This window comes from Lathamus discolor, chromosome 6, assembly GCF_037157495.1.
Source record: "Lathamus discolor isolate bLatDis1 chromosome 6, bLatDis1.hap1, whole genome shotgun sequence".
NCBI classification, from domain to species: Eukaryota; Metazoa; Chordata; class Aves; order Psittaciformes; family Psittacidae; genus Lathamus; species Lathamus discolor.
In genome coordinates, this window is record NC_088889.1 from 14935504 (window position 1) to 14955994 (window position 20491).

Below are 20491 nucleotides of genomic sequence, written 5' to 3' on the forward strand. Positions count from 1 at the left end.
TGCTTTTATTAACATCACACAGGAACCGTTATGAAAGCCAAATTAATTTGACTCTCTTCAGCTCAATCGACGTCTGCTCGGCTTAAATGCAAGATGCCCAAATGTCATTTTGTTGTCTGTGCTGACCCTTAATCATCTTTCATTTCCATACCGGAAACCTGCTGGTGCAAGACAGTGCCAGGCAGGTCTTTAGGGCTGCATTTCCATCTGGAAATTAAGCTGAAGAGGGTCAAGGGAGAAGCCACACATTCATGAGGGCCAGCAAACATGGGTGACAGCCACAGAGGTGGGTGATGTGATGTGCTGCGTGTCTGAGCCTATCATCCCTGCAGAGCACCTTTGGGATCGGTGGTCCAGCCCTCTGGGGGGCTGAAGGAGCCTGGGATGAAGGAGAGAGCCAGGTGGGAAGCAGCTGCATTTCCAGGCAGGGAATGGGCAGTGAGCTCATCGCACTGGCTCCAGGAGGGCGTACAGTGTGGTAGCTATTAAGCTGGGTTAAATGAATTAGGCAAGGAAGCGACTTAAGGGAAGATGGCTTTGCTGGGTTCCAAGCCAGCTTTGCGGCAGTGCCAGCGCTTACCTCGGATGTCAGAGCTGATGGCAATTCCCCATGGCTCAAGTGCAGGGAAAAGAGAAACATTTGGCTTTACTGTAGTTGTTACTGTAGTTCTGCTTTTGCAGCTGGTTTAGGAGCTCTGCCTCCCCATATATTAACATGGAACATCTCTAATCCCTCTGGTTCCCTAGGGTCACCCCACATCTCCCATTTTTCTGGATTCACCGGGTCCCTTTTGATCACCAGGGACTAACACCGTGCACTGTCCTCCTATAGCATCCCCAGAGGGGAGAGCTTGCAATGTGAATCAGGCTGTATTTTACCTTACAGCCCTGTAAGGAAGGGTATCAGCCATTTCCAGGAAGGCTGTTGGGGTATCGCAAATATCATAGACTTGAAATTAGAGCCTGTTGCCCAACACTGAGACCCAGAACAAGAAATGTTCCCAAGCCTGTTCCCTGTCATTATAAGGGGCTCTGAAGCCTTGGGAGCAGCAGGGTTGCGGCAGAATTACCTCTGCAGCCACAATTTAAAGCTTTTTTTTGCAATGTGAATAACAACAAATGTTTTCATTCTGGCTTTTTGGTTCAGCATTGCAGGGGGGTGAAGGTCTTGTCTGATTTTTCCCCAAAACTGCCTGAATTACTGGTGTTTTGGCTGCTTGGCAGAACTTTCTGGTTCCTGGCCTGCTCCCAGGTCTCTGTCCCTCCTTAGTACCTGGCCATGGCTTCGGGACCTGATGCATAAGGGAGGACCATGGGATGGAGGTGCAGCCCTCCTGCTGCCAACAGGACCCGGGTGTGCTGGGGGCTGAGCTGAGGGATGCCAGGGATAGCGCTGTGCCCTGGGATGAGGGCAGCCCTGTATCCCCGCCTGGCCCCCAGGGTTCTCCCCCTCTGGCTGGGAGATGTGCTGCTGCAGCAAAACCAGCCAAGGGGACAACCGAAGGGCTGGGAAAAATCCATCCAGAGCTCTGAGATGATCTACAACTGACTGGGAACACAAGGAGGGGAAGTTTTACAAACGCAGCTGGGATGTGGAGTGAAAAGTACAGCTGCCATGGCTCGGCAAGGGGGTGAGCAACCCTAGGCCACTGTTTGCTTGTTTGCTGCAGTGATGTGCATGCACAGCAGGGCTAGCATTCACCCCTGGGTAACACCTCTTCTTTTAGAGCATCTAGGTGAGGCATGCAATGATACATATTCCTGCTTGCTGCTTTTTATGCAGTTGATGCATGCTGAAGGGAGACATGTCGCCTTTCTCCGAGTCGGAGAAGCTAGTGTTGAGGGCTGGACCACGCTTCTCTGATGCTTACGGGCTTTGCCGTGGGGGCAGAGGCAGCATGAGAGATTTGTAAAGGGCACATCAGATCCCTACTCAAAAGCCTGAGGTAGGCAACTTCTCTGGGGAGGCTCCTGGAAATCACAAGGGTTTCCCATGTTGAGCTGCTTTTTTTAACTGGATTTCCCTGAAACATGGAAACATTCACGTCCATCAAATCCGCAGGGAAATGCCTCCAATCTGCCGGAGCTGGTGCTGTTCCCAAAACGATCTCAGTCTTCAAAAAGAAAGAGACTAAACAGTGTCAAACTCATGTCAAGCATCTGGCTTTTAAAGAGGCCATAAAAGTTATGAGGCATCACTGAACATGATGGATCACTCATTGCCCTGCCCCTCCAGCTAAAGGCTTTGACCTCGCCTGCAGACCTTGTTTATTAGGTAAAAATGAGACCCTGTTAGCAGCCTCATGAGCTGAGCTCATGGAGGAGGAGAGCAAAGGTCCCAGGGTTTCTGAGCAAGTCAGACCATAAAGCTGTGTAGGGTTTTGGGTCTCAACACCGTGGCTGGAAACAGCCGGCTCTGGTTTTGCTGTGGTTCCTGCTGAGCCACCCCAGATGCGGAAGGTGCCAGTTTGTGGCTGAAGTAAAAACCCTCTGAAAAACCCCAAACCAAACCCACCTGAAAAAGCTTGTTCCTCTGAGCAGCCCATGTATGAGAGAGGTCCTGTTGTGGTTGAGCCCTCCAGTCCCACGAGTCTGGCATTCTGCATTGCTCTGCCCCAGTTTCCCATCTGTGCTCTGGGAGCATCTCTTCCCAGTGTAGGAGCTACATCCCTCCCATGGCCATTTCCCCCAACACACTGAAGCAATAGGGGAAACAACTCCAGAAGATTAATAACACGGATTAAAAGGGGAAATAACAGGGAAACGTCCTGGGTGCCAGGGCCGAGGATGGACTTTTGTCCAGGGCCCAGGGCTCTCCCAGCCTGAAGCTGTTGCCTTCCTCCGGCTTCCAGCTGTGACCAGCTTTGCTCCTGTTATAGTGCTGGCAGCTTTCGCAGCGATGAACAGTCCCTGCTCTGGCTCAGCTTTCCCTTCCCATGCTCTGGCTCCGTGCTGTGCTGAGAGGAGCTCTGCTGAGCTGCCATGCTGGCCCTGGCCCCGGCCCCAGCTGAGCAAGGTTCCAACAGGGCTGGCAGGTTCCTCATGCTGTCCACAGACTTATCCCTCCCAGTGGGCGCACTTAATAGCACCCACCAGATACAAACATCTCCAGAGGGGCTTTTGCCAGCAGGATGATGAATTCTTACTGTTTTCTATGACTTTTTGCTTAGCTGGGATGCTGGAGCACTGAAATGGTGGTGGGAGAAACTGCCAGAGCTCATTCAGCCCATCACCAACCCCAAACCTTCTCCAGCACCCGTGTCCTCAGTGATCTTCCTTTTCTATCAAAAACCTGCACTGTAATTTCAACCCTAGAAGATGCTGAATAAGCAGCATACCAATGGTTGGCAGAACTGGGATGGATAAAACCCACTAAGGATGCAATTTACTGCAAGCCCAGTATCCCCAGTACTGCTGCCACAGCACGCCAGGCACAAGACTTTATCTCTCTGTATGTGGGAGTGCAGGAGGAGGTGGTGTTGGCCAGGACAGATGTGAAATGTCAAAGCAGACAGCGTTTTGAACAGACTTAAGAAAAGAAGGAACAGTGTTTACAAGAAGCCATTCCAGGGCTGTTTGTTGGGCCTTGTTTATCCCTGGACATTCATGCTACTACAGTTTTGCCCATGCAGCTAATTGAGCGTCATGGAGTTTGTCATGCTGAGTGGATGTATACATGAGAGAACATTTATTTGTCATGAGCAGCTGCTATTTCCTCTGCTAAAGAAAGACCTTTTTCATCCAGTTGGAACTGGGAATGCTCATTTACAGCTGTGAGGACTCTCCGAGGGCCCCACAGTGTCCGGATTGACCCATAGGTCCATGAGGATGAGTCCTCAGCATTTACTCTCAGCAAACTGGGGCATGCCCAATGCCTGGGGAAGGCAAGAGCAGCCCCTGCCCTGGCTGAAGGGCTCTGCTGGGTGGTCCATGGGGCTGCTGGAGGAAGCTGCTTGGGGACTTGGAGTGATCACCTCAGGCATCAGTTTAGGAAACTTCTTTCTCCTGATTTCACTGGTATCCCTGGGTCATTGCTGCCCCCAGCACTCCCTGGTCCCATGGGGCCGTTCCCAGCAGGGCCATCACCATCCGTCATTTCTACTGCAGGACCACATCCAGGACATGGATAAGAATGAGCACGAAGCTTCTGCAAACCTCCTGCAGCTCTGCAAACAGGGATGGGGACTGGGGAAAAGGGGCAAGAGGAAAGGGAAAGAGGAAAGGAGAAAGGAGACAGGGCCTGTCCTGGTGTGCTTGGCGATTGGAAATTGCTGTGCCCAGCTGGTTTCTTTGCTGGTAGTACTTTGCTACCAGCCCTCCATTCATTGCCTTTTGTTGTCCCAAGCTTTGGCAGCTGAATCAGCCTAAAAACCTGAGTGTTCCCTGCACAGTGCTCTGGGATCTGGAGGCTTGCTGCTGCCAGGGCGCATGGGGTAACCCCAGGACAGTGAAACGTGGAACTCCTGATCTGCCTGAGAGGGGTTCAGGGGTCAAAAGCAAACACCAGGAAACCCAGGGCAGGACATCTGCTGGTTCTAGCAGCGATTACCCCCTCAGAGCATCCTTCTCGCTGAGCATCCTTCCCGGGGCAGTTTTTCCAGCATTTTCCTCCTTGGTGTAGCTGCTTGCGCAAGCAGAGACACTGTGGCCAGCTCTTCCTTCCCAGGTATGGTGTTTTCCTGATGGTGCATCCCACCAGCTCCAGCCAGAGCCGCACTGCAGAGCAGCTGGGCTCAGCTTCAAACAGCATCACTCCTGCAATGGCCAGAAGCTTCTTGAACAGCTATGCAAAAGGCTCCTGATTCTCTTAATTATTTATTGTTATGATTAATGTGCTGTAATTATGAGACTAAATCATGAGGATTTGCAAAGTTTATAATCTATAATCTCTCTTTGAGAGGGAGCTGAAAGGCCTTGGTGTGGCGCATCCCTTCTGCGGGGTGTTTGGGAGCATTCAAGCATCTGACAACCTTTGAAGGGTGATCAGCCTTGTCTGCAGGCAGCACACACCATCACGTTGCTGCTTTGCTCTGTTTTTCCTCTCAGCAGCTCATGTTTTCTCACATTTTTCTGAAGCCATTCTGTGTTTTCAGAAGGACGTGCTAAGCCAAGACGGATTTCTTCTTGCGGGCGTGTTTGCTTTGAGACTTGCCTTTGCACCCAGTGCATTTGTAAAATCACATTTAATTGTGCTTTCCCCCTGCTTGGACTTGCTGGTGCCCCCAGGGAGTGGAAGGGTGCTGGCAGCCTGTGGGGCCATACAGCTGCTGGAGCAGCAGACCTCAGAGGGGACACCTTTGGGGTCCCCATCCTTGCAGAGCAGACCCTGTCCTCCAAGGAGGTTCCACAGCTCTACAGTGTGTTCCACCCTGGTACATGGGACTCCCAGCCGGGCCCAACACAGACCAACAGCCACTGTGGTTGGGAAAAACCAATGCAGCCTGATGCTAAAGGGCATTGGAGCAGCACAGAGCAGGCAGAGGTCACCCAAGAAGGCAATGGCCAGGGGAGCAAAGAGCAACCAGGAAGAAATGAGATTTGCAGAGTACAGATCAATCTCAGCAGCTTCATCAGCTGCTGCCAGCTGGATTTTGCAGGATGAGAGGAACAAAAAACCCCACCTTTTTCTATTTGGGCAAGAAAATGGAGGGGACCTATATGTGAAGTCCAAGGAGAATACCTCCTATCCTTGATATCAAGCAGCAGATGGAAAGACCTGGCTGGAGATCTAGGGCTAATGGATATCAGTAACCCCATGTTGTTGCAGGACCAGGGACACTAACGTGCCCATGTCATTGGGATTCTTCCAGTCAGCCCGGACTGGAGGACTGGGATGGGCAAAATAAGACAATTCCCTGTATGAAGACTGGCTGAGGCTTGGTGGCAGGGATCATGTCTCTGGTGGAGCCGAACTGTCGCTGAGTTTGGCAAAGGGTAAGTAAACCCCTCTGGTCTAAAAGCCCAGCCCTGCTTTCCTAGAAGATCGCAGGGTGCTTCCTGGCACTGCTGGAGCACTCCTGGAAATCACCCCTGACACACCATGGGAGGGTGAATGCACAGAGGAGTTTGCCCTCATTGCACCGTGGTGCATGAGGAAAGACCCGTGACGCAGGAGAGGAGAGCAGGGTTAAGTACTCTTCACTGATAATGGCTCAACTTTCAACCATCCTCAGGATCTTGGAAGGATGTTGCTTGAGAAAAAAACCGTGGAAAGACAAGGAAATCCAAAGGAAATGGACAGCAGGAGGCTTGTGATTAAATGGCTTTAACTCATATCCTTAAAAATACAGATCTACTTTGGGAGCTGTTTGGAGAGAGGAATGTAAGGCTGGCCCTGCTGGCTCATGCCAGGTCTCTTTGTAGCTTGTTTCCAGCAGCACACACTAGCTGGGATTTAGGGAACCAGTCCAAGCACAGAGCAAGTTGGAGCAACCTTGGCTGGCCATGGTCAGCAGTCACCAAGAGCCAAGCCCATCCCTCTGAATCTCTCCCTTTCTGGAGGGACCACCACCCCTCAGAAAAGAGCTTGGGGTCTACACAGGAGGGACCTGCAGGTGGAAAGCTCCCGTTGTGGGGACAGGGGATGTGGTGGGGTGTCCTCCCACAGACCCCCCAGTGTTCCCAGCACAGGGGAAGGGATAGGAACAGCAGCCAGCTGGCCCCGCTGTCTGGTACCGCAGGACATGGCTTGCCAGGGGAATAACTGAAGTCTTGCCACGGGAAGCTAGGGATGCATGGGCTGTGTTGTGAAGCCCTTCCCATTCCCTGGGAATCGGACTGCAGAGATAAAGTAAAATATCTACGACCTCATTCCAGCTGGAGCTGTGACCTTAAAATGGACCATGCTGTGCTTCTGGCTGCAATAAAGACAGAGAGAAATCCCTCCTGGTAAAAAATCTCATCTCTCTTGCTCAGCCCATGCATCATGGCCATGGCCCTCCCAGCCAAGCTGCAGCTGAGCTCGAAAAAGATTCTGGCATCTGGCTGTGCCCATCATCAAGAGCCCTCTCCACTTGGGGCAGCATCTCTGGGTCACTGTAGTCCCAACAAGCCACAGAGCTTCCTAAGCCATGAATCAAGAGGGATTTCCCTCTGCTGGTGCAGTGCTGCCTTAGAGTGACACAGCCTGAATCACACTCATGCCCTCCCATTTCACCCTCGCATGGCTTGGCCTGGCTTTGTCCTGACCTGCTTTGCTCCCAAGGAGATCCCTGTTTGCCCAGTCAGCACTGGGGACAGTCCATGCCAGGTATCCCGGCCTCACCACAACCAGGCATCAGGAGTGAGGGACCCACCTGCCTCTGATGCAGAAAGCTTGTGCCCATCAGTAGCAAACTGGGAGAAAGGACTGGGTGTCCATCCAGAAGGGAAGAGGATGGGAAGAGGCAAGGCTGGATGTCAACCCCGTCCTGCCCTGCACTGCTGCTGTCAGTCTCTGCTGCAGATACAACTGTTCTGGTGTCCTTGGGGAGAGGATGGTGAGGGTACCACACAGGAGGTGACGCATCCCCAGGATGCGTGCTGGGTCCCCGGAGCCCCTTGAGACCAGGCTCTGAGCCCTGCTTCAATGTCCAACTACCCAAGGCTGTAGCATCATGGCTAAGCTGGCAACCACAAACATCCCCAGCTCTCGACTCAGACCCCGCTGCAAATGGCGGGGTGAGAATAAAGGAACAGCTTGGGTTTCTGGTTTCTTCTTCGTGGATTCCAGGCTTTGCTGATTCCCTGGGGACAGGCATCAGTGGGAACATGGAGCAACACTGCCCGAGAGTCAGACGGGACCCAGGGACACACGGATGACACCACCAGCCCTGATGTGGAGTCACAGCTATTGCCAGCACGTACTTAATGCTTCAGAAGCACTTTGAGTGCCTCCCTGGTGAGAGGGGCTCTGGTGAGGAGTTCAGTCTGTCCTATGCGGAGAAGAAGAAATGAAGCAGGTTCCAGCCTGCATCTGGAGCCTGCAGTACCTCACTGCTGCCTCCTCCCTGACCTGAGGCAAAGGGCAAGAGGCAGAAGGAGGAGCAGAAAGACCTGGAGGTCCCTCTGGGCTTCCTCTTTGGCCTCCATGTGCCCAGGAGCCTGTGAAGGTGGTGTGTTAGAGGGTTGCAAGCTCATACTTTCCATGATTTTCATTAAGGGGGAGGTGGCACCATGTCAAAGAAAGTCAAGAGTCTGGCCCCTGGTGTCTGCACATGGGGATGGCTCAGGACCTGGCTGATTAAACCCTGGAGAAACCCAGCTCTATGCAGAGGGTTGGCAGCAGTGCCTGATGCATGAAGAGTGAGGATGAGCGCCACCAGTGTGGGGACCACAGGAAGGGACAGTGGCCAGTGGGTCAAACCACAGCCATTCGCACCTTGGTTGTCATCTTAGCTTATTCACACAATGGGGAGATGGCTTTCAACACTGTGTGTTCTTCTGGGTGCTGCGCTATTCCTGGGGAGCAGGTGGGGGTTTGGGAAGAGACACAGGGGGTCAGCAAGAGGGCAGCACAGGAGCTGATGGATGGCTCAGGAAAAGGCAGGATTTTGGCTGTGGGAACATCACCCTGGTGAGGAATTACACCCACATGTCCTGGGTGCCTGTTGTCGCTGCCTGCTTGGGTTTATGCTGGCTCCAGCTCAGGCGGGGGCTCTGGCTCAGGTTCCCAAGCTGGCTGGAGCTCTGAGCTGTGTGTCTGGAGTGGGGATCTGCACCACCCCTCTACTGCTTTACACCTCCCAAAACCACACAGGCCCAGAGGATCTTGGACCCACCTGTGGGTACTGAAGGATGCTTCTTGGTGGGATGCCCCAGATCAGGCTGTGCTCTGACCACCAGCTTGGGGGGCCTGGCACCTTGCTGGGGGGTCCCACCCCAGAGAGGTCTCTGCCAGTGGAACTGGTGGCTGTGCAGCTGGTGGCTGGGCTGCTGCAGATGGCAGGTGGAGTGGGGACTTGAGGACAAGATTTGGGGTCACCTGGGTGCTTGGCAAGGACGGTGCTGAAGCTCAGTGGAAGCCTGTGGTTGTTGCATTGGCTCTCCAGTGGAAATACTCCATTGGAGTGACTCTTTCAGGATCTCTGTGTCCCTGTGAGCCAGCCGAGCACGCATGTACCTGCCCTACCTCTGTCCCCTGTGCTGGGAGCTCTCCCGGGCCGGGGGACTCTGGCTGCTGCCCATGGAGAGTGTTCCAGCTTTGCTCCTGAAAGCATTTGCAGTTATTTTTGGACAGTAACTGCCTGCCCAAATATTTGCCTTGGTGTTGGTGCCTGGCCCTGCTCACAGCTGGGACTCCTTCCCCCGACCACTGCCATGCAAAGCTGAATTCTCCCAGCCATAGCATCCTCCACGTAGCCGAGCGCTACCTCTATGTCCAGGATCCCACCTCTCCCTTTGCAGCACTTCTCCCACCCACCACCCCACAGCAGGTTCAGGGTCCACAGGGAGTCACCCAGAGCATCTCTCCAGGGTAACCCAGCCCTCCAAAGCTCCCACTCCTCGTCATGGGTCACTCACCAGTCCAGCTGCTGGAGAGAAGACTTCACGACTTAAAACTCAAAAGGAGCCTGAGGAGATGCTCCAGGCACTGCACTGAGAGGCTCTGCTATGTGCTCTCCTGCAGGCAAGACTGCACATAGAATCATAGAATCAGCTAGGTTGGAAAAGACCTTTAAGATCATCAAGTTTAACCATTACACCAGCACTGCCAAGCCCCACTAAACCGTGTCACTGAGGGCTTTGTCTACATGATGTGCGAACCTCCCAGGGACGGTGATTCCACCACTGCCCTGGGCAGCTTGTTCCAACACTTGACAACCCTCTTGGTGAAGACATTTTTCCTAATATCCAATCTAAACCTCCCCTGGTGCAGCTTGAGGCCGTTACCTCTTGTCCTGTCCCTTGTTACTTGCGAGAAAAGACCAGCCACCTCCTCTCTCCATCCTCCCTTCAGGTAGTTCTAGAGTGCAATAAGGTCCCCCCTGAGCCTTCTCTATTCCAGACTAAACCCCTCCGGTTCCCTCAGCTGTTCCTTATCACACTTGTGCTCCAGGCCCTGCACCAGCTCCATTGCCCTTCTCTAGACCCACTCCAGCACCTCAATGTCTCTTCTGTAGTGAGGGGGCCAGAAGTGAACACAACATTCAGCTGGACATGGCTGGGAGAGGGACACCATAGCTTTCATCTCTAGGAGTTCTCTTCAGCCCTGGGCACAAGGAGCCACAGCAAGGGTCCATGGCTTTGCCTTCACTGGGAGTCCTGGTTTTGACTCTTTAAGGGTCCATGTGCAGAATGAGTCCAGCCCATGAGCTTGGGCAGCTGCCAATGGAGAGGAACAACACCAAGTTTAGTGATATTACTATTTGTGTTGCAAGCAAGCCAAAATATCCCTGGTCGAAGGAGCAAAGGCCCTTCCCCACCTCCCTACCCTGCTGGAGAGCTGAGCATTGCCCTCCGGGGCTGAAGCAAAGTTGGGAGCCTTCCCCATGGGGGAACTGGCCCATGTGTTACCACTGAGGGCTGAATCATGGTATTGCAGCCACTCTTTCAACACACAGAAGAGATTTGGCAACCCTGTGGGCTATTAATAGGGCTGTTTTCCCTGGGCCCCATGCTGTGCTGGATGAGTGTGGGAGAGCAAAGCAAACTCTAAGGGAGGTGAAGCACTGAGTTTACTTAAGGAGAGGTCAGGCGAGGCGGGAAATAACCTTCTGGAAAGCAGGAAGCGGAGCAGTGCCCTCTCCCACCTTATCGATTCTCGTCCCCATGCCAGCTCTGCCGAGCCAAGAGGGAACAATGAACAATAGACCCAGTAATGTGGTGCCAGGGGACGTGCCACCTTCACTCTCTTCCCAGCCCCACAGAGGGAAAGACACTGCAAAGAGATTGCCATGGGATGGTCCATTGTGGTTGTTGGTCTTTGACTTGGCCAACTGGGTGTGAGAGTCACCCTGATGGGCCAGGGGCATGAGCAGCGAGGTCCCTGTGTGGACACCTACATCACTCAGCTTTGGGACAGAGCAGGACGCTGTAGCCATGGGTGTAGTCCCAAAAGGCGATGCTACAGGTGGAGCAACTCTCTTGGGAGGGGAAAATACAGAGAGAAGGCATTCTATGAGGAGCTGGTTTGGGCTGTTCACTGTTTGTCCTGGCTTTATCCTAACCCAGGGGAGGATGGAGCCAGTGGTGACCTTAAGATTCAACCCCTGCCCATGCTGAGCATGGGGCAGAAGGAATGAAGACCCCATCACAGCTGCCCTGCAGGCAGCGTAGGGTTGGGTGCTGCAGGTACCTGCCCTGGGCCTGCTCCAGGAGCACGCTGTATTTTTGGCAATGGAATCGTCCGGCGGAAGAGCCACCCTAAGCAATGAGGAAACCCAGCCCGCTCAGCCGCCACCCCTTATCTCATAGCCCAGCTCCATCCTGCCCCTGCGCCCTCCCTTCCCCAGCACAGCTCCTCTGCCACCTCCAGCTGTGCCAGTATGGCACTGACGGCTTCCCGTCCCACACCCATGCCAACATCTGTCTGCCTGTCTCCAGATTCCCCCCAGGTTGCTCCTCAACACTGCAGCCTCTGCTCCTGCCCCAAATCAGCTGGCATTGCATGGGCTTGGGAAGCTGGTTTGAGTCAGGGCAGGGGAACCTGCTGGCAATGACAGACCACCCCAGGCATCGTTGAGCCATGGGACCCTTCTCCCATCCCTTTGGGCAATGCCGAAGGCACAGGGATCACAGTCCCAGGGTATCAGGATGGTTTGCAGCACCCTGGTAAAATTGGATGCTTCCAAGGGTGGGTTGAGGTCTGGCCATTCGCCTGCCCAAGGTGATTTGAGAAAGCCTTGGCCAGAGATCAGCCTCACCCAGCAACACAGGGCAAACAGCCTCTGGTCACTGCTGGCAGGGCCCTGTGGCAAAGGAGGGTGCCCAGTGGCAGGGATCATGGCCAAGCTGTGCTGGAGAGGAACCTGCCCTGCTTGGTAGCAGCAAGAAAAGCATCTCTGTCAGGCTGAAGCACCAGATGGGATGGAGTGACTGGTCCCAACCATCCCCCAGCCCTGCCAGACCCTTGTCCCCATGCAGCACCAGGCACTGATGAGCCCAAGAGACACCAGCCAGCCCACCAGCTCTTGTCCTGCTTCACATCCTGGCAGCGCTGCCAGGAATTGCTGGCAGAGCAGCTGCCTGCCCACAGGCAGAAGTGTCCTTCCTATGGCCCCACTCCTGCCTTGCAGCATCTCCCTCCTGGGGGCAATAGCGTCTCCTGTTTCCTGCCTGTTTCCTCCCTGCTACAGCCTTCTCTTCCGCCATCCTGCAGCTGTATGTGGCAGAGTCAGAGGAGAGCCTGGCCACAGAGCAAGGCTTTATCAGGAGGGACTGTGGCCATCAGTGGTGCAGGACAGGCTGAGAACAGCCAACTTGGAAAATCCACCTTCCACAGCAGGGACTTGTCTTTCCCCACTCTCGTTTTGCTCAAAAGGTGGAAAAGCTGGGAGAAACGCTGTGGCTGCTTCCCAATGTCCCATTGTCTGGGGAGTGCCCATTGGTGGGAGCAGGTGGGAGCATGCCAGCTCCTGAGTCAGCTGGCTCCAAACACCCAAGGGCAGCAGGCAGCATGGGAACTTCTGTTCCACAGCCACCTCCCTTGGGCTTCTGTGCTGTTCAATCCACCACCCCTTGGCACAACAACGCAGCAGGCACCTCTGTAATCCTTCCTCTGAAAGCTCTGTAAACATGGAAAACACAAAGTGCACCCTTAGTGTTCCCTCTACCCTGCAGTGAGCACTGCTGCTGCAAGCTTTCCTTCCTCCTAACTGATGGTGATGGCTCTGAAGAATTCATCATGGATGGCAGCTGAGCAGCCAGACCACAGCACATGGAGAATTTCCTATTGTTTCAGACAGTAATGTAAACTGTTTTGCTCTGCAGGACAAGCACATAATCCCTTTCTTTTCTGGTGTATCATCATTTTATTTTCTGATCAACCTGAAAGGTTCTCAAAGTGCATGAGGTACATATGAATGTCCACCTTTAGCGTAGTGCTGAAGTAAAGTACCATCAAAAGAAGAGTTTGAGCTGAAGCTGTAAATAGTCAATAATATGTCTGTCAGGAAATTGATCAGTTCTTCAGCTCAGCAAGCACCACACCAGGTGTCTTTTGGTGTTAAATGGTTGAAAAAGGAGCTTACAGCATCAGCATTCATTGAGATCTTGCCTGACTTCAGCATCAGCATGTGCTGAGGCAGAGAGCACTGGCAGATACACTCAGTCCCCCAGCGATCACTTTTATGCCAAGTGGTGCATGCAGGACAGCATCCTGCGACACAAACCCATCCCTCACAGCTGCCCCCAGGTCCAGAGCTCTCCTTCCTCCGACTCGCTTCTCATTCAAGGCCATAAGCACCCACTGAGTAGTCTTTTCTGCACCGGTCTGTCCCTAGAGCCACAGCTATTAAAAGGCGACCTAATGCTGGCGTTTTTCCTGCAGTGAATGAGTGTGCTGTGGGATGCAGACCACAGTCAAACTGTCCCAAATATCCCTAGCATTTTCTCCCTGTCTGTACATATCTTGGCACATATACACCTTGATAGATTTCCCTAAGTGCCTGCTTGTGCTATGCAATGAAAAAGACATTTTGTATTAAAAGAATAACAACAAAATCAAAGCCAGACTTATGCATGCTGATGTGGACCAGGATGTGACCTGTACCCATGCTCACATTCCCCAGCTCCAGCAAACACAGCTTGATGCCAGTATCGGGCAGACACGGACATGGTGACCTTCCCAAGTCCCTGCAGATGCCTGCAGCTTAGGGCTCCTGGCACCCCCAAGCCCAGCCAGGACTCTCAAGCTGCTGGATCTTGCTGCTGACATGGGGGGTCTGAAGCCTGTAGAACGGGAACTCCCCAGCCTTGTTCCAGCCACTGTCTCTGGGAGCAAACAGCCCCCCAGCCACCAGCATCCCCATAGGGCGCCACCAGACAACCACTCCTGACACCTCACTGCTTTGGTGGCAATGCTCCAGCACCAGGAAACAGCACTGGGAGGGAGAGGCAGTAATTGCTGCAGCCGTAAATGAGATGTGGCACTGACCCCTAGTGACAAGCTCCTGCGCGATGCTGCAAAGAAGGGCTGCAATGGAAAAGGATGTAGGGGCAAGAAGAGTCGGGATGTGAGAATGCTCTTTGTCTTGCACAACCCCTGCTGAAGAAAGGAATCCTTCTGCTGCAGGGATCAGCTGGCTGGGGGAGTGTTCCCATAAGGATGCATCCACACCAGCCCATCACACCAGCCCCTCCACTCACCACACTGTGCCCAAAACAGATGGAGGTGGATTGCACTTGAGATGGAATTCATTGAAGACATCCGTAACATGCGCAAACATCGCACTTCACCTGCAGCAAGTGGAAGAGCAATGCTGTAACAACAGCACTGGGACAGGATGGGAAATGACTGGCATACAGCTCATAGAGCTCAGGAGCAGAACGAACTCATACAGCAGAGCAGTGGCAGGAACTCAGAGAGGATGTTCACATGGTTACCTACTCCTTCCCTTGGGAATACTCAGCTGCATGGCAAGCTCCAATCTGTGTGCTAAAGTTTATCATTTTAAATACATACATTTTGGCTCTAAGCCTGTCATTAGGTCCAAAAATGGTCTGTTTCAATTAAGGGCTTCGAGGAGTGCCCAGGACTAATGCTCTTTCTGGGCATTTCAAACTACTGCCAGACATGCGGCCTGCAAGGAAACGCTGCAAGAAAAGGAAGAACCTTGTGCAGTGGACCTCTGCCAAGAGCAGCAGCATTCTCTTCTCGATGGTTTTGAGACAGCAGCCATTGACAACTACAGCAGCAACAAAGATGACTTTCCCCCTGCTTTCTCCTCTCACTGCCTGTGGCCAGAATGGCATTTCACACGGGCCAAACTCTTGGTGGCAGCTCCAGCTGTGCAGGCACCAAGCGAGAGGCACCACTGATGTGCCCCCATGTGCTCACTGGGGTCTGGACGGAGAATCTATACATGCTGGACCCTCCCCGGGGAGCTGGTGCCCAAAACTGAGCACGCTGGGCACGGAGAACACGTTGCTCTATCGGCAGTGGGAATTCCTGCCTCAGCTTTCCTCCACAGCGAAAGCATGCTCTGGGAGTGGGACCCAGAGGCAGCCAAAGAGCCCACTGGAAAGGAGCCTGGCAACAGAGACTCCTGTGACTACCTGGACAGTGAGCTCCCTTCCTCTTTGAGAGGGTCCGTTCCCTCTGGGAGCTTTCTCTTGTGCAAAGATGCCAATAAATCTCTCACTGTTACACCCAAACAAACACAGCTTCTGTGAGGGTGTGGGCTATGGAAAGGGCTCTGCTTGATGGTCAGACTGTTGGGGGCTGTGCTTCATGGTCAGCTCCACAGAATCATAAGATTCATAAAACAGTAACAGTTGGAAAGGACCTTAACAGAATTTAGTTCCAAGCCCCCCGCCATGGGCAGAAACACCTCACCCCAGACCATGCTGCCCAGCACTCTCTCCAACCTGGCCTCAAACACCACCAGGGATGAAGCATTTACCACTTCTTTGAGCAATTGTTCCAGTGCCTCACCACCCCCAAAGCAAAGAACTTCTTCCTTATATCTAACCCGGACTTCTCCAGTTTTAGTTGGAGCGCATTACCCCTTGTCCTGTCGCTACAGTCCTTGATGAGGCGTCCCTCTCCAGCATCCCTGTATGCCCCCTCAGATACTGGAAGAGTGCTGTGAGGTCTCCACGCAGCCTTCTCTTCTCCAGGCTGAACAGCCTCAACTTTCTCAGCCTGTCTTCATATGGGAGGTGCTCCGTCTTTTCCTTACTTCATCTAGTTGCTTTGAGAAGTAAGCCACAGCCCTTATACAGGGTCCTGTATTTTGAGCTAGGACCCCTAGGCCTATGCCTTGTCTCTCATGTGAAAATAACCAAAAGGGTTTGGTGACGTCTGGCAGTCCAAGGGCTCAGGCCCTCATTAATTCCTTCTTTAATTCATTAAATGCCCGTTTTGCTTCCCCAGTCCGCTGCTACTCCCTCACTTCTGTTTGCAGCAACTGCTATGTGGGTTTGACTAATATACCATAATTACAGATCCAGAGTCGACACCAACCTGTCATCCCAAGAAATGTGCCAAGTTCCTTGAGTGTCCTGAGGTTGTGGGGTTTGGCAGATTGTTTCTTTGCGTTCTTGTCCTAATTTCCACTGCTCCCCTGAGACCTCATACCCCAGGTAGGTGACTTCTTGCTTCATTGTTTGTGCCTTTTGCTGAGATACCTTATATCCTTCAAGTCCATGAGAATTTAACGGGCTTACCGTCCATTCCCTACATCTGAAGTTTCGGTGGCTATCAATAGGTCGTCCACGTGCCCAGGGGGTGCAGTCCAGTCTTCAAGGTCTTTGCCAGTTGGTTTCCAGATAACGCTGGGCTATTTTGTGAAGCTTTGGGGTAACGCGGTCCAGGTGAGTTGGGATTTCCGACCTGACTCTGGATTTTTTCCATTCAAAAGCAAACAATTTTGGGGTCTCCGGCTCCAAGGGCAGGCAGAAGAAGGCGTCTTTTAAGTCTAAAACAGTAAACCACACAAGATTCTCTCTTAATTTTGTTAACCATGTATAAGGCTTGACCGCTACGGGATAAAGTTCTAAATTAATAAAGCTCTATTTTATTGATAGCTCTTACGTCTTATATTAATCGATAACTTTTGTCATCCTCTTTCCAGATTGGCAAAATGGGAGCGTTACAATTTCTTACCAGTTGTGCCCTGGGCTTCAGTCTTCCTTGGAGTGGTTTGGCACACTTTGCCTTACCCGGTATTCTGCTGGCCCACACTCCCGGATAGACTTGATCCAAGTCGTCCAAGGGAACCTGCTTTGTTACCTGTGGCTGGATGAGAGCTAACCTTAATATTTTGATTAATTCGCTGTCTCTAACTTTAATTTGTATTTCACCATTTTTAAACTTGATCTCTGCTTCAAATTTTTCTAATAGGTCCCTTCCTAATAATGATTTTGGGGCATCTGACATACATAAAAATTTATGCATTCCTATCCTTTTACCCATTTTGTATTGGAGAGGTTGCATGCATGGTACCTTCTGTTGCTGGCCTGTTGCCCAAATCACATGTAAAGATTCATTATCAATCAAAGCTAATTGTTGATTTAACACAGCAAACTTAGCCCCGGTTTCTACTAGAAATTCTACATTTGTGTCTTCCTTGCCCAGCTTCATTATAACAGGGGGATTGGCCGGGGTTCAACCCTCTGGTCCCCCCTGTTCTAATTCATCAAGGCATGGGAGGTGTGTCCCAGCAGAGGTCCCACTCCCAAGAGCTGCAGGAACCGGCTGCATTCAGGGAATAATTTTGACTGTGTTATGGAGATCCTGCCTTTCACTCCCCTCCAAATTCTGCTTACCAGCTGGCCCGCGGTTGTGCGGGCGGGACTGCGGTGTGCCCGGGGCGCCTGTGACACCACAGGGGACGAGTCACGATGGGGGATGGATATGAGGGTGCCAGCGGGCAGCACTGACCCAGAACGGCCTGGGGCAGCAGTGAGTGCGCACGCAGCGGGGAGGCTGGGCTGGACAAGGGCCGGGGCAGAAACGTGGGGCCCTGGGGGTGGGTGCTCACCCTGCATCGAAACCCTGGCTGCGAGCGCCTCGGGCAGGGCACGCTGCTGCTGCCTCCGTGCCTGGGCGCAGGCCTTGCTGCCTCCCAGCTGCCTCGTTCCCTCTCCTGCCTGGCCGCAGCTCTCTGCGGCTCCCGTCCGTGCTTCCTCCGCCACCAGCTCCCTTCCTCCTTCCCTCCCTCCCAGCCCCACTGAATTCCTTCTTTCTCCTGCAGGCCATGGGTCTCACAAAGCTCTGGGTTCTGGAAAGCATACTCTTGAACGTGTCCATTGTCGGTGATAAGCTGGATGAAGCCACACGTGACCGCACGAAGCAGCGTTCGGAGATGCTTATCGAGATAGCTCGGATGGTGCAGGAGCTGCAGCAGGTCGAGGAGATGAAGAGAATACAGCACAATGGTGTGACATGGAGCAGCCTGCTCTCTGCTGCCTTGTGGAACTGGAAATTCCGTGTGACTGCTGGCTTGCTGCTCCTCCTGATTGTGGGGCTCTGCTGCTGCTTTAGCAAAAGCCCTGAGGTGAGCAGCAGCATCAGCAGTGAAGAGGAGGAAGACAGTAAGAAGACAGTGATGAAGAAGACGCTTCTGGCACGGCAGATTTGGACACGTACATTGCAGTGCGCAACGAGTGGTCAGTGAGCAAACTGTAGAACCGGAGCAATTGGGTGGATGAGGTGGTGGAAAACCTCTTTGTTGGTTGCCAATGGTCCAATTTCTTGTCAAAGGGCTTCTTCCTGAAGCCGGGAGCAGCCATTGGGGTGGGCAGCACCTTTGATGGCTGGAATCCGCAGGAAGACGAGCCTGTCTGCTGTATGCTCGTGCAATGAGAGCTGCTTGCAGGATGAGAAGTACAGATGTTACAGTGGTCTCAGAAGTTCCTTACCAAGAATTTCAACGCCCCCCCCCCGCCCAGTAACTTCAGACCCATAAGGAGAAGGAGGATCCGACCCTGCTGGCACATCTCAGTAGTGCTGTGGAAGGGTGCAGATGTTTATTGAAGGGGGTGGGAGATTGTCATGCCATGGGTGGGATCAGACAAAACATGTCTCCCCAGCCCACATCCCATGCTGGCCTCCACGCTCAGGTACTACAGCAAGGAATGACAGAACTTTTGCTGTCCCCAGGAGATGGGCAGAGGCTGGAAAGCCACTCTTCACCTAGATATGGACATGAAGCAGCTCCATCCCACCTCGGAAGGGTCTGTCCCCAGCACTGCCAGCCCGGCCCTTCATCTCCCTCCTTGTTTCCAAAGTGTTGGGCTTTCTGCAGACCTCACTCCCTGCATGTCCCCAGCTCAGTAGGCACCAACCTCGCTGCTGCTACCAAGAGCAAAGAAAAATCAAGGCTGCAAATAACCCCCTGGGCTTGTAACCAAGAAAATGCCAGCACTGAGCAAAGCCATATTCCAACCTTCCTGCCCTTGGGATTTGCTGGCAGATTTTTGTCCCAGCTATTCATGGCTGTTGTGACGATCTGAGCCCCGGCCTTCATAATAACACTGCTTTAACCAGGTACTTCTCTAACCCCTGAGCTTGAACATGCTCACAAATGCGGCGCAAAAGTCAGGTGTAAACACAAGTGGGTGCCAGTTTAAGCATCCCTGGAGAGTGGTGGGCATGTTTTCCCTCCCAGGTCCACATTGCTATTTGAGAGCAGGACTTGCCAACACAGGAGTAGAGCTGCTGCTGCAACTGGAAGGACAGAAATGTGCTTTTTATCCTGGAATCACTCACCCTTCCTGCGTGGGGGCAACCAAAGCACCTATGTGTGAGACAGAAACTGCAGAGCAGGGCTCCACTGATTCGACTTTTCCAGTGTAGTTTGCTACGCAGAAGAGCCTCTAGCATGCGGTCAGCTCACCCCATCTCTCCCCCAGTTATGTGGAGGGCCAAGCTTCCTCACAGCAACCTTCCTTGCAGATCTGCTCTGCTTGCTGTGAAATGCAATCCCAACAGCAGGCTGAGGAGGGCCAGTGTATGGGGTGTATGGACACATTCCTGACATCAGAAATCACAGCCACTGCACAGTGACGAGCACACTGCAGCTGGGAGCTCACACTGAGACTTAGGGGCTGTTTTATCCCTTCAATATTAATTTACAGCTAAAAGCACTTCTCTCCTTGATATAAAGGCTCATACAGGGCTGGGAAAGTGAGAGGGTTTTCTGGGCACCATCCCACATCTTTCACTGCCCCGGGCAGGGTTATGCCCAGCTCTCAGAGCTCGCTGTGCCTCTTGCCCTGCTTCTCCCTTGCTGCCAGCCTCGGGGCTGTCCCACGCAGGTCCCTCCCAGGGGACCCCACTTTCTCTGCCTTGGTCTCCTGGGATGGCTCGTCCTGTGTGACTGTGTGCCCTCCTGGGCTTTCAGGTGGGTGCTGTTTCAGTGTGTCCCTGTGGTGGTGGGACGTGTGGAGTGAGAGTTCAGGCATGGCAGTCTCCATCATCTGAAGGAAGTCGTAAGCAGGAAGAGGTGGTTTCCAGTCTTCCTCAGACAAGGTACCTGAAAGCAAATACACTCCCATGTTAGTAAGTTAAGAGCTAAGCAGCTCCACTCCACAGACACTTCCCTTTCAAAGGAATTACAGCTTTTTTTTTGCCCTTCAAGTGAATGCAAAATTAAAGATTGTTTCTTAAAGATCACCCTCTTTCCTCCAAAACTCATACCACCACTCTAATTAAACCAGCCTGAGGTGCATTAATATTTACTGAAGCTGGTCAAGGCTCTGTTCCCGAAAGCTGTGGGGGTCTCTTATGTCCTCAGACATCCTCACTGCAAAGGTCACACTGGGTGTCTGTCCACCAGTGGTGGATGTTTCATTCAGGCCCCAGATAGAGTGTTTCAGTGACTGCATTACTGGGACATCATCAGGA

At 52.8% G+C, this 20491-nt stretch overlaps 2 protein-coding genes across 3 annotated transcripts in view; both read right to left on the reverse strand.

The window, feature by feature from the left end:
- Positions 1–3665: 3665 nt before the first annotated feature.
- On the reverse strand, positions 3666–18853 carry LOC136017464 (uncharacterized). The gene is made up of 4 exons (XM_065685784.1): positions 18811–18853; positions 14287–18499; positions 10082–10302; positions 3666–9613 (listed from the first exon to the last, which is right to left on the reverse strand). The coding sequence occupies exons 1-2, from the start codon at positions 18851–18853 to the stop codon at positions 17406–17408; spliced, it is 1137 nt and encodes a 378-aa protein (XP_065541856.1). The 3' UTR covers positions 3666–9613; positions 10082–10302; positions 14287–17405.
- Positions 18591–20491, reverse strand: part of TXNDC16 (thioredoxin domain containing 16) — a 41814-nt gene continuing 39913 nt past the window's right edge. For both annotated transcript variants that reach the window (XM_065686321.1, XM_065686320.1), the window contains one exon: positions 18591–20120. In XM_065686321.1, coding sequence (XP_065542393.1) covers positions 19837–20120 — 284 coding nt within the window. In that variant the 3' untranslated portion in view covers positions 18591–19836. The remainder of the gene's footprint in view (positions 20121–20491) is intronic.